The following is a 14,311-nucleotide window of genomic DNA, read 5'->3' on the forward strand; positions in this document are numbered from 1 at the left end:
TCTCTTGTACTTTTAATAACAAGTAATAGGAATGATTAGAACGATGCTTATACCCCAGTGACAACAAGGGATAACAGGGTGAGGTGGTGAGTGTGCAAAATGATGGAGATATGTGTCTGCTCTTTTGCCGTGGTTGCTTCTTTCGATGGCTGGTTGTCTTTCTTTTTATTAGGAGGGATGACATCAGAACATTCCTGCATGTCTTTTTTGTTTATTGGTTATTCCTGCTGACAGCAAATCCCTAGGAATTCTGCGTCTCCCATTTTGAACTCCTTTGACGTTATTGCCAGTGCACCTCGATCTAGGATCGTTGTCCTGACCGACTTTCCTGGGACCAACTTCTATTGACGTCATATTCGCAAGCCCAGATAGCCGATTGTCTTCTCCAGAATTACTTCTGCTATTTTCAACCCCAACTCCCTCTGTAACACTATTAATTTGAATCTTTATTATGAAGACAGTAATTTTCCTAAATAAGTGAATTAAACTGTCATCAGTCGTGCATTTCACGTTCAAGTGAATGGCTCTTTTCTTTTAATTACATTTTCAACCCCAAACAAGGCACTTTGCCACTTTGATGTAGGGAGCGACTATCAGGGACATAAGCTACAGGGGTACTATGTAGGGAGTTGGGCAGCAAGATGTCGGTTCACATTACACTTGAACTTCTGCATGTCAGTAGAGTTGGGGAAGCAGGGACCCAGAAGTGAATTCCAAAGTCTAGCGGTTCTGGGGAAGAAACTGCTGGAGTAGAAGGCTCTCTTACATCTAGGGATCTCTACTGTGAAGGGGTGGGATTTAGCTGCTTGTCGGGTTTGTCGGGGTATTTACGTCGAGGGGGTACAAGTGCTTGCAGTTTGTCAGAGAAAGCACCGTTAAAGTACTTGTAGAACAAGCAGAGGGATGCAACATTTCGTTGATGGGACAGAGGCTGAAGCTGTCTTTTGAAAGAGGAGAGTGAATGCAGTGACTCTACCTCAAGAATCTGTCTTGGGTCTAGTTCCGTTTTTCCTGTAGATAAATCGATTCCGACAATGAAATTACCCTTTACTGACGATGTGAATCTGATAATACAACTATGATTAACTTGGAGTTAATCTCAACAGAATTTGTCTTGGTCTTTCAGCTGGAATATTTTTTCTTATAGAAATCGTTTCAGAATAGTAATGAAGCCATTTTATGGAAAGGAGCTAAAAAAGAAAAAGAAAAAATACTATACCAAGGCCAAATACTATTTCAATTCATCTACCTGGGTACTCTGCAAAATGCAACCTTTCTATCGGCTCTACCTACTGTCTCCCCTTCTCCGACATGCGATTTTCCACCTAAACCACTCAACATCAATGCTAATGCAAAGGACTTTGTTAAATTGTAAACAACTCCTTCAAATTAACACATCACTGTGTCAAGATGATGAGTTCTCCATCTGACCCGCCTAACCACATATGCTTTTTATCTGTCAGGCATAACACTGGTATAGCATATTTTTTAGTATTTCATCTGAACAAAAGCTATCGTACACTGACTGGCAACCAGAATGGTGATAAGATTCTCAACGCTTTCCTATTCTTCAAAAATTAGATCTCCTCATTTGAACATTGAAGGACACAAAGGAGACGGAATTCTGGCATAGATATCATCAACAGGAATGTAAATCTATTTATTTTCGCTTCGACATCTTCGCAATCACCCACAGAAGATATACCATAACCGTTTTCGTCTAGCATTCTCTGTTCGTATTTATGCTCACTGGAACATCCTGACAGAGGACGTCATGATAATTCCTATCATATCCAGGTAAAAAGGCCTTGAAGAAAACATTCAGATCGTATAATCTCTTTTTACATGGCTTGTTGCATTTTGTTATTATTTTTTGTCAATAAAAGTAATTGATTGGTTGCTCTAGATAAGACAGGTAATTTTTGTCCTAAGGAATCCAAAAATGTCATCAGATTTGCTCAGAAATGAATCTGTTTATGTGACTTTATCAGATTTTGAAAGTTTTCGTAGGTGCTTTACTATGAGGAAAAACATTATGTGATTAATATGGTACCGATGGTTTTTTTTGGGGGGAGGGGGATTCATGCAGATACTATGGCATAAATCTGGTGCAAAAATAGTAAAAAAATTCTTTTGTTTACTCACAGTAACACTAGTATGGCCCATTTTTTTCGGATTTCATCCAAGCAACAAATTCTTTTATTCAAAAAGATATCACACACCGATTGACAACCACAAATGGTGATGAGATTCTCAACGTTTAACTATGCTTCAAAAACTAGATCTCCTCATTTGAACATCGAAAGACACGAAGGAGGCTTAATTCTGACATAGAGCATCATCAACAAGAATGTAAATCTTTATTTTCATTCCAGCATTTAGTCACGATTTTCGCAATCACCTACAAATGGTACCAGTGTTTTTGTTTTTGTTTCTTGTTTTTTTTTTGGACATTCATGCAGACACTAAACCAAAAATAGTAAAAAATTCTTTTGGTCACTCACAATTTGAATTTGTTTCAGCATTTAATAGAAGTAACCATATTCTTCAATCAAAAATATTTCATCTGTATAAATAAAGCAGTAGACGTGTGTGTGTGTGTGTGTGTGTGTGTGTGTGTGTGTGTGTGTGTGTGTGTAAATATCTAACAGGTAAACTATTAAACTACTGGTCACATAGCACTGAAATTCTCAGGAAATAATATCCATACACCAAGGGTGGTTTATAGCGAATAATATCTTTGCTTACATGCATGTATATCGCATATAGACATCAGCAAATTTACATGTAAACTGTTCATTAAGCATTAGCTGACATTTTGTTTTTTTGTGCGCATGTGCGTACATTTGGCTTTTTCTCAGTCTGAAATGCTCTGTTCTTTTTAATTTCAATTCTAACTGATGACACCAACTCATTTTTTTTATGTTTTTGTATTAAAAAAAAAAAACGAAATCATACGTACATTTTACTTGCGGTTTGAAATTTGTAAATATGAAAACAAACCTATATATCTATTTTACGATCTCATATTTACTTAATTTCATACATTATTTTACAACGGAGAAGGAGGGATGACACACGGAATACGGACAGCGCTGAAATAATAACGTTATTAGTTAGAAATCCATTCTTAATATGGGGAGGGGAAGGTATTTAGACTATTCTGTACTTTCACCTAAACAATTTATTAAATAAGAAACTGACATGTATTATCTCTGTTTTTGTTTAGTATTAAGTATCTGTTTCTCAATCCAATTTCTTGATTAGTTTAGTGTAAAGCAAGTGTTGCCTAATCACAAACTGCACTTTGAAATATCTATTTTTTGAGTAGCAGGAATTTTAAATAAGGTGCTTCTTGGTGTAGTACACATATTTAAAACATACAAACAATTTATAATGAAATCATGTATTTCGAAAAACTGCTGAGTCATTTTCCGGAAGTGACGTCATGTGTTGATGATAGGAGCGGGAAAGCACGATTATGTTGCTTTAAAAAGTACTTTGGAGGCTGCCAGGGATTACCAAACCTTCTTTTTTTAGGTGAGGTTGGGGTGTGGTTAATTATTGCCTGTTCATTCTTCCAAGCATTACCACAATTTTTTTTCTGTTTCTGGAAAGGGGGGGGCAGTAGATGATTTCGCGTCAGACAGATACTACACTTTGATCTTAGCCAAAAAGCTATAAGCGTTATAAAGGTTTCTACCAGGTATTACCACCTTCTAAAAAAGAAATACAAAATGAAATATATTTTAATATAATCGGGATTAAAATTATAAAAAAATTATTATCGAAATTAATAACATGATTAAATGTGAGTTAATTGATTGGTGCGTTTGTAATGAAATAATAAAGCCAGACAATATGTCAATGTTATTATTTTCGTGCATGGGGGGGGGGCGATAATGTGGATTAGAATTATAAAAATTACTGTCGAAATTAGTAACATATCCAGCAATTATGAAAAATGATGAAATGTTAATTAATTGATTGGTGCATGTGTAATTAAATAATCGGCCCAGACAATATATCAAAGTTATTACTTTCTGTAAGGGGTGGCCATAATATGGGTTAAAATTAAAGGGTGGGGGATAACGAGGGTTACAAATATCAAAACTTATTGTCGAAATTAGTAACATATCCAAGAATTATGAAAAATGATGACATGAGTAAATTTAGTCGTCTGTTTGAATTGAAATAATCGGCCCAGACAATATATTAAAGTGATTATTTTCGTAAAGGGGGGGGGGCGTAACGCGGGTTACAAATATCAAAAATTATTGTCGAAATTAGTAACATATCCAGCAATAATGAAAAATGATGAAATGTGAATGAATCGATTGGTGTGTTTGTGATGAAATAAACAACCTATACAATATATCAAAGTTATTATTTTCGTAAAGGAGGGGGCGCGATAATGTGGGTTAAAATTATGAAAAATGATTGTCGAAATTAGTAACATATCCAAGAATTATAAAAAATGATGAGATGTGAGTTAATAGATTGTTGTGTTTGTAATGAAAGAATAAACACGGACAATATATCAATTACTATTTTCGTAAGGGGCGGGCGATAATGTAGGTTTAAATTATGAAAAATGATTGTCGAGATTAGAAACATAATCAAGAATTTTGAAAAATTATTAAATGTGAGTTGATTTGTGTGTTTAATGAAATAATAAACCCAGATAATATATCCAAGTTATTATTTTCGTAAGGGGGTGCGATAATGTAAGTTACAATTATAAAAAAATGATTGTCGAAATTAGTAACATATCCAAGAATTATGAAAAATAATGAAATTTGAATAAATTGATTGGTGTGTTTGTAATGAAATAAAAAATCTAGAGAATATATTAAAGTTATTATTTTCGTAAGCGGGGGGCGATAATGTGGGTTAAAATTATGAAAAATGATTGTCGAAATTAGTAACATATCCAAGAATCATGAAAAATGATGAAATGTGAGTTAATTTATTGGTGTTTTTTCAATGAAATCATCAAGCCAAACAATATATCAAAGTTATTATTTCTGTAAGGGTAGCGGGCGATAATGTGGGTCAAATTATTAAAAAATGATTGTCGAAATCAGTAACATATCCAAGAATTATGAAAAATAATGAAATGTGAGTTAATTGATTGGTGCGTTTGTAATGAAATAATAAGCGCAGACAATTTATCAGTTTCTGTAGGTGGTTAACAATATTTTTCTGAATTTTCAAGTTTAACTTCGGGGAATGACGTCACAGTTGTAGTGGTGAGTATTAAGACACATGATTATGTTGCTTTTTAACGTGCTTTGGAGTTCTGTATGAATTAAAAAAAACATTCACTTTTGGGATGGGATGGAGAGAGTAATGTCCATTTTGGGGTCACTAACAATTTACCCACAATGTCATATTTCAAAAATATGGAATAACTATGGAATAATATTCCGGAAATGACATCGTTTCTTACTAATGTGTTGGCGGTTGTGGTAGTAAGAGAGGGAGAACTATATCAATATTGGAAATTGTGGTAAAGTAAAAGTTGCCTAATGATCATTCGCGTCAATGCATTTATGTAATTATTTGGAAAACCTGCTCTGTTATGGTCAAGAAATGATATCATTTCACTTAAAATGATGGTGCCAGTAGTAGGGAGGGGAAGAACACAGTGATGTGGAATTTTGTTGTGAAGCAAGGGTTGCCTAATCACAAAGCTTCAACATATTTGTTTATTTGTTTGTAAAGCCTGCTGAGTAATCTTTCGAAAATGACGTCTTTTTCCCCCAAAATTTTGTTGTCGGTAGTGGGGAAAAATGAAACAGTAAGGTGGAATTTGATAATGAAGCAAGGGTTGTCTAATCACTTAACTTTGTCAATGTATTTATGCATTAATTTTAAAATCCTGCTGAGACATCTTCCAAAAATGACAATTTTTCTTTCAATAATAGTGACGTCAGTAAGGAAGGAAAGAAACGCAGTAATGTTGAAATTTATGGTGAAGAAAGGGTTGCGAACTCATAAACAAACACAATGTATTTATATATTAATTTGAAATCCTAATGATCCATCTTCTAAAAATGATTTCAATTTTCTTAAAATCATGGTAGCCTTGGTGGGAAAAGAAATTATTTCATATATGTTGTACAATACCTGTCGAGAGTATGTTCAATTGTTTCATATATGGATATAAATTACCCGTCCAAAGGTAGATGAACATATTTTAAATATATATTGTAAATTACCCGTCCCAAAAAGGTAAAATTATTTCATATACATTCTGTAAATTACCTGTCCTAGGGAAGGTACAATGATTTCATACATGTATAATAGCTGTCCTAGGGTAGGTTAAATATTCTTTTGCTCGAAATAGCAAACGAGACATAGACATTAAAAATTCCTCTCTACAAAGAATAACAAATATGTTCAAAATCAGCTTCAATTTTCTCATTGTTTATACGGTCCCGAGCAATGCCGGGTAACCCCGCTAGTCTATAATATAAATCTCACCTGTCTGTTTAAATGCATGTATGCATGTATGTATGTCTCACATAAACGTTTGACAGATTTTCACGAAATTTGTATCGTTTTGAAGCATGACCCTTCGGACGACAAATATCGGAAAATTAGCCAAAAACATTAATTTCTTCACCTTCCACAGGGGACTTTTCTACAGGGAGGGATCGCTTTTTTCGCCGAATATTTTCGAAAGTCATCGCCTTTTTTCGATTGTCTAGCCTTAATTTAAACCTAGTTTTGGTGATGGCCGCAACAGCTAATGCGTCACGTTTTTTTTTTTTCACTTTCTTTTCCGCCTTCACGTCACGGGTTTCAGCCTTCCTGCCTGCCTACTAGAAATTTATTTTTTTGCTTAACACACACCTCAAAGCACTCTGGCAGCACCGAGCACTCAGGCTGGTCTATAATATAAATCTCACATGTCTGTTTAAATGTATGTATGTATGCCTCAAAAGACACTCGACAGACGCGACAGATTTTCACGAAATTGGTATCGTTTTGAAGCTCGACCCTATAGACGACAAATATCGAAAAAATTGACCAAAAACATTAATTCCTTCACCCTTAACTGAGCACTTCTCTACAGGGAGGCGTCGCTTTTTTTGCCGATGTTTTCTAAAGTTATCTCCTCTTTTCGATTGTGTAGCCTTAATTTAAACCTACGTGATGGGCCCCACTGATGGGGACATGTTCTTTTCCTTCTTCGCGGCACAGGTTCGAACCTTTCTTTTTTTTTTTTTTTTTTTTTTGCTTAACACACCTCCAAACCCCCAGGCTAGTTTAATATAAATATTATCCCATTGCTGTTTTTAACCTCTTCTTTCAATAAATTTTGCTTACTAACTTTCTTATATAAAACTTTTGTAATTAACAGTTATCGTGTGCTTCTTGTTTACTCATACAAAAAAGCTGTATTAATACTACTACTGCATCAACTTGGATGAGTTACATTCTTTTGCTTTAGAATATAAGTATGGACAACATAATTTAAATAAAGGTAGGGACAAGTAGATTTATTATATAGACCAGCGGTTCTCAACCTTTTTTGACCCATGGACCTCTTTTCCCTTCTTTTTTTCTTGGTGGACCCCCTTATAATTTTTGGTCATAAAACAATATTCTATTTCTCAATATAATTTTTTGAGCTTTTAATAAACAAATAAATATTATATAATTAAACTTTATTTTTAAATGAAAACTAATTTAATGCAAATAAAGTATTTTACAACAATTATAATAATGAAAACTTGATTAACGCTAACTGTTCTTTTGTGTTTTTGTTTTTGTAAATTCACGTAATGGAATGAATGAATGAATGTGTGTGTGTGTGTGTGTGTGTGTGTGTGTGTGTGTGTGTGTGTGTGTGTGTGTGTGTGTGTGGTTTTGGTACTTATGCAGGATACGGGCCGTGCTATTTTGTAGATAGGATTTTTAAGTTATACTCAATTTTTACGGTATGTTTTGTTCCATTAAATTGTTAGGTGAATGTACATACATCTCAACCTTTTCCCGGCTATCGCCCCCAAAAGCTATTTTTGACTTAAGTTAATTCATAATCGCCTCCAAGAATAAATAATAACAAATATTGTAATTATGACTAACCAACACTATAAACATTTTGTACATGCAAATGGAAAACAAATTAATTAAAAATAATTTTATTGCAAATTTACAAGAAATGTAGAGTGTCTAACTAGTGTGAGCCCTGAGATTGGTGATGTTTCGCTAAAAATTCAATGTCAGGTTTAATATTACTCAAGCAGATACGAATATCTCCACGAGAAATAATGTCAAATCTGTTTCGTTCCTTCTGTAAAATGTGATTCACAGCGCTGAATCCAGTTTCGACAAGATATGATGTTGGGAAACACAAAAGGATTTTCGACATTTGTGACCACAAATTTGGATACAGTGATTTTACGGTGTTTGATTGCCAAAATGCACACAAAGTTTCTCTTTTGAACTTGATTTGCAATTCATCGTTGCATTTTATCTCGATGATTTCCTCCTGGATATTTTCATGTGCACTGAGAGGATCACAATCGAATGGGTCAATCATCCATGGCTCAATAGTGAAGTCAAATAAATCGGAAAATCTGATTTCTAGATCATTTTTCATGGCTGACAGATGGTTACAATAAATAACAATGTCATTTTCACATAAGTCGATTTCCGCTAGTTCGGGTATATTATCAAATTGCCTTCGTTTTAAATTAATTTGAAACATATTAAGTTTTTCAACAAAAGCTCTCATCACCCGTTACAGTCTATCAGGGTTATCATTTTTCCTTGCAGCAGAAGAGAGACTTCATTTAACTTACGGAAGAGCCAACTAAGATAGTGTATATTTTTCTTTTGAGCTTGAATTTCGATAGCTAAGTCTGACTGTCCTTCTGTTTGTAGGAATACAACTATTGCATTAAATAAGTTTACAAATCTTTGCAAACAGTTGCCTTTGGATAGCCACCGGACATCGGTATACAAAAGGAGTCTTATATATTGTTCGTCAGTATCAACACAAAATTTTCGAAAAAGACGGTCACACTTACTGTTAGATTTGATTTTGTTTATTGTTTTTATAACAGTATTCATTGACTGATTTAGAATAGGGCTTAAATTTTTGGCCATGAGTTGATGCCTATGTAGCACACAGTGTATAGCTAAAATATCGGGGCACAGCTTTTTCAAAAAAGAAATAAATCCTTTGTGTCTTTCCACCATAGCCATTACACCATCAGTAGCACATGAAACTAAATTTTTAGTATATGGAATATCTTTTTCTTCAAAAAAAGTTTTCACAGCAGAAAATATGGAAGCGCCTGTAGTGTCAGTCTCCAACAGTTTTACAAAAAATAAATCCTCTTGTAATGCACAATTATTATCAAAATATCGGACATATCCGATTAAAAGAGCCTTATTATCAACAACAGTACTTTCGTCGATTTGAATGGAAAAGTTTGTAGTTTTCAATCTTTGAATTAGTACGTCTTCGATATAATCTGACATTTCATCAATTCTCCTACGGATAGAAGGTATTGCCTTAATGATGGATGAAGGATCTTGATTCATAATTTCTGTTATTAATGCTTCTATTGCAGGCTTAATAATCTTTTCAGCTGACGTATGTGAGCTACCTGTTTTCGCAATAATTTCAGCAATTTTGTAAGAGGCATTTAGTCCACCGTCATTAATTTTTGTCTGCTTCTTAAATAATGAAATCAAAGTACTACGACTTTCTAACGCAGATTTCAATTCCTGAAAATATTCGATAGGCTTAATGACTTTATCGGGGTGTTTTCTTCTCATGTGGTCTGAAAGCCAAGAGGGTTTCATGGCTTCATTAGATAAAGATTGATGACACATGAGGCAAAAGGGCTGCTTTGGGTCTGTAGAGTTTTTGATGAATCCATATTGTAAGTACCCATCGATATACTGTCGACACTTCTTTTTTGCCGAGCTTGCCATAAAAAATAAGGGTGCGAGCTGTAATAAACTAGCGTATGGTCGCAAGAAAAAAATACGGACAAATTGAGTAAGATTAAATTATTTTGATTCTCACCACAAAGCAAAAGGTTGTTTGTTTGTTTTTTTTTATTATTATTTCCTTGATGGCGTCGACGGCAACGGTGAGTTTGTTGATTCGGCAGTCGATGACAGCGGTGGTGCGAGAGCTTACCACGATGGTGGCGACGATGACGTAGACAGTAGCAGTCGGTGACGACTATGGGGAGGCGATGATGTCGGCGGTGAAGTTTATTGATACATCAGTCGGTGATATCAGAGAAGCGGCGGCGGCGTCGGTGATAGCCTTGTTGTTGATGTTAGCAGTAATGACGGAGCGAGTTTTATAAACGTGATGCTCGTTTTGTCGCTTGTTGTTTTAATGCGTGTTCCTCCTTTGGTCGCCGGCTGGAAAGAGCAGTAGAGAACTCGAATTTCGCGCAAAGTCTTTTTTTCTTCGTTTTCCTTCGGAGCTCTCCGGAAACGGTGCACGCTCAGTGTGTCGCCGTCCGACATTAGTTCCGGATATTGAGTTAGTGTTTTGTTTATGTAAATATGAACGAATCTGTAATATAACAGAGCGAATGAAAATTGTAAACACTTGTAAGGTCACTGGAGAATCGGATTTACTGAAATAAATTGAATATTCAAAACTGACAATTCATTTATAAGAGAGCAATTCATAGGTCACGTGACCAAAGTTTCGCACTAATAGTTTAGCTACGCGTTTATAATTTCAAACAATTTAAAAAATTTACTCGCAAAAATGTCAAAATTTTTCACAGATAAAATTGATTGAAAATCCACCCCCTAAATTTGATTTTCGCCCACTAGGGGGCGATTCGCCCCCGGTTGAGAACCGCTGATATAGACTATAATAATAATTTAAAATATATAATAATTCCCAAACCACTAGATTAGTGCTTAAATAATTATATGATTTAACGTGATAGCAAAATATCATTTCCATTAATATAATATAAATGAATATTATTGAAGAAAACCAGAGACGAAAAGTATCCATTACGAAATCATAAAATGGCTACATTTTCCTCTATGATAATCAATGAACAATCCCCCACTGGCACATAGACACAATTATAATCCTATTTTTCTGCTATGATAAAAATAAAGAACTAAATACCTAAATCAAAGTATGTATATATAATCCAATACATAATTTAACTGAAATGGATTCATAGCCAGGAGCTTAAATATATTCTATACTCTTTTAATTATCTTCGATAAGAACAACATGATTATACATTAGCTTTTAACTGATTTTCTTCTGTTACAAAATAATTTCCTTGTCTGATTTTTATTAAATACCATTACCTAATTCATAAACTAAATTGATCGGATTTTCGGTTTTAGACCTAAATAGCATACTACCTGCTGACAGATAATTATTTGATTCTGACTAGCGATTTCTTTTTTCTTTTTTTTTAATTCCTGCGCAATGTTGTTGCAGGTATATTTTTTATTTCGTTTTAGTTCCTTTTAAAAAAATACTGGCGAAATTTAAGGTTTTATAAAATGAATTTTATTGCATATTGTTCTTGTAAAGTGTATTCGCGTCCAGATTGTATTGTTGAAATTCACCAGCTGTGACAATCAGGCTTGAGTAGAGTGTATTTCTGTTTTCGTTGTAGCTGTAGCAGTATCAGAATTTTGGGGGAATTTTCAGCCGAGTCGCCATTTTGAATAGACACCTATCTTTCTATCAGATTATAACAATATGAAAACATAATTTAAACCCGTAAATTTTATTTCAATAAAACGAGCAAAGACCAAATTTTAATATCATAAAAGCTTTAATAGAGAAATAAACAATTTTATTTATTTTTCCTTCGATTTCTTCACTTAACATTACACGGATTGTCGAACAATAACATTACTTGAATCTTACGATATTTATTTTAACGGCAAAATAAAGAACTTACCTGGTTAATGAGTAAGATATGCTTTCTTTTAATCTTCCTGTATGAGAATTTGTTCATATTTATGTATTATAATCCATGTATTTTTTAAATGGAAGGATTTTTCCAACACATATCGCGACAATGCGTGTCTTTCAAGAAAGTTGTAAAGACACCGGATGTTAAAATTATCACTTACTTATGTACGGAAGCCTATAAGTGTAAAAAAAAACACTAATTCAGAAACCTTAATAATCTCGATATTGGATTATATTCCTTCAAATTTTCCACTTTTAAAGGTTTTCGGAGGCGCTGAAAACGGAAATAACCATTTATATATATACGGCAAACGAAACTAGTAGTTTCCAAGATAAAAAATTTTACAAATGGTCACAAAGTGGGGGGTCACTTTTCTATAATGATGTGACGTTAAATGGGCACCCACTTTATGGCCACATTGCAATGAACAGATTTGGCCGTCATTTTAAAGGAATTTTCGAGGGTGGCTTCATATTGACCCTATATGAATAAAGGGAGATAACATCGTCCTTTTTTTTTAATGTGGGCGCCTTTACGCTATCGTACATGAAAACTGGGATTTTTCATTTTTGGATTTACACGGATTACGAAATGACGAAGATATGCAATGTAATTTTTTTTTTTTTTAATATCTTAAAGAAATACCTGGATTTTTTATTTATTATACTATAAATCTGCATTATAGGGTTTCGTCTTTTTTTATATCGAAAAAAAGGAAACCAGGAATTAAATATAAAAATATACACTGACCGAAAAATAATGACTGGAAAATTCTAAACAAAAATTAAGCTTCCACGTAAAAAAAACACGTGGTTATCGAAAAAAGAAGGATTTACATTTTGGACTTTACCGGTAAATTTACAGATAAGTGATATTTTTTTGTTGTTTTAAATTTGAGTATTTTATTTATTCATGTTTTATCTTCAATTTGTGATATATAAAACGTATCGACCAAAATTAATTATTAAAATTCTCATAGACATTTCAAAATGGGGGGGGTGAATTTATAAAACAACGTTTGTCTAAAATATTATATTCAGTTTATCGGAAAGAGCATAAAATTTTACATTCATCCTGAAAAAAAAACGTAACAATTAAACGAATAGGAAAATTTTGATAGATTTTTAAAGTTTAAAAATTGAAAAATATTCATCTCATAAAAATCAATTGATTTCATTACGTAACAAAATGGCTCCCAGAGCGCACGCACGCACTTTGTAAACACTGTTTTTTAAACAATGAAAAATAATATTTCTATTATTTTTTAAACAACTTAAATAGTTTATTTTGGAAGCATATTCTATAAAGAAAATAAATAACCCACTTTAGAAAGAGAAATTACGAGTTTTCTATGTTTTATTCGCAGTTTTCTGTTAGGGGTGTCAAAAATTCCCCCAAAATTCTGATACTGCTATTGTAACTGTTCATTTGAACCTAGAATCAAAAAAATTGATCAGTCATCTCATAAGATGTATAACAATAACATACTATATTTTCAAGAGTCTACAACAATTTTAAATGCCTCTACAAAAAAAGTCTGGAGACTTATTGAACGTACCTCGTGTATATATATATATATATATATATATATATATATATATGTATGCTAGTGGTTCAGCCTGCCTTTGCTCGGGCCCTATGTACTGTTCATAACTTGCCCTACGTGTGAATACAGATGTAAGATTTCAAATGTTTAGACCAAAAATTGTCTGAGTAATTCTGCAGAGACCACAGAGGTATTTTTTTTTTTAACTTTTACTCCAATTTTGACCCCTTAACATTTATTATTTTGGTCTCAGATAAAAATACAAAGTTTTACCCATTTCCAAGTTAACTACATCTAAAAGTCTTTAGACCCAAAATTGCCAGATGAATTTGCTAGAATCTGCAAAGGTCACCTCTTTCAACTTTTACTTTTGGCATCTAAATTTTCGCCCCAAAACTGATGAAAATGCTTGCCGCATGTCTGAATACCCGTTATGTATTAATTTTAAATGTTTAGACCCAAAATTGGCTGAGTAATTTGTTAGACACCGCAAAGGTCAAATCTTTTGAACTTTCACCCCTTGGCGGCTGAAATTCTGAACTCAAACCGATTAAAAATCTTATCCTATCTCTGAATACCCTTTAGGAAAAATTTAAATGTTTAGAAAAAAAATTAACTGAGTAATTTGGTAGAGACCGCAGAGGTAATTTTTTTTTTTAACTTTGACCCCAATTTTGATCCCTTAACATTTATTTTTTGTGGCTCTAATCAAATTAAAAAGCTTGATCCATGTCCAAGTAACCTACATTTCACTCACACACACACACACACACACACACACACACATATATATATATATATATATATA

General features: G+C 33.4%; 2 protein-coding genes across 2 annotated transcripts; both read right to left on the minus strand.

Moving 5' to 3' along the window:
- Positions 1 to 3,699: 3,699 nt before the first annotated feature.
- Positions 3,700 to 8,752, minus strand: LOC145292329 (protein FAM200C-like). The gene is made up of 2 exons (XM_080138657.1): positions 8,254 to 8,752; positions 3,700 to 3,719 (listed from the first exon to the last, which is right to left on the minus strand). Exons 1-2 carry the CDS (start codon positions 8,750 to 8,752, stop codon positions 3,700 to 3,702), a joined length of 519 nt encoding a protein of 172 aa, XP_079994783.1.
- Positions 8,752 to 9,963, minus strand: LOC145292330 (zinc finger BED domain-containing protein 5-like). The gene has a single exon (XM_080138658.1). The coding sequence runs from the start codon at positions 9,961 to 9,963 to the stop codon at positions 8,752 to 8,754; it is 1,212 nt and encodes a 403-aa protein (XP_079994784.1).
- Between the last annotated feature and the right edge of the window lie 4,348 nt (positions 9,964 to 14,311).

Source organism: Euprymna scolopes, chromosome 13 (assembly GCF_053919585.1).
Source record: "Euprymna scolopes isolate OS-2025 chromosome 13, ASM5391958v1, whole genome shotgun sequence".
Lineage (NCBI taxonomy): Eukaryota > Metazoa > Mollusca > Cephalopoda > Sepiida > Sepiolidae > Euprymna > Euprymna scolopes.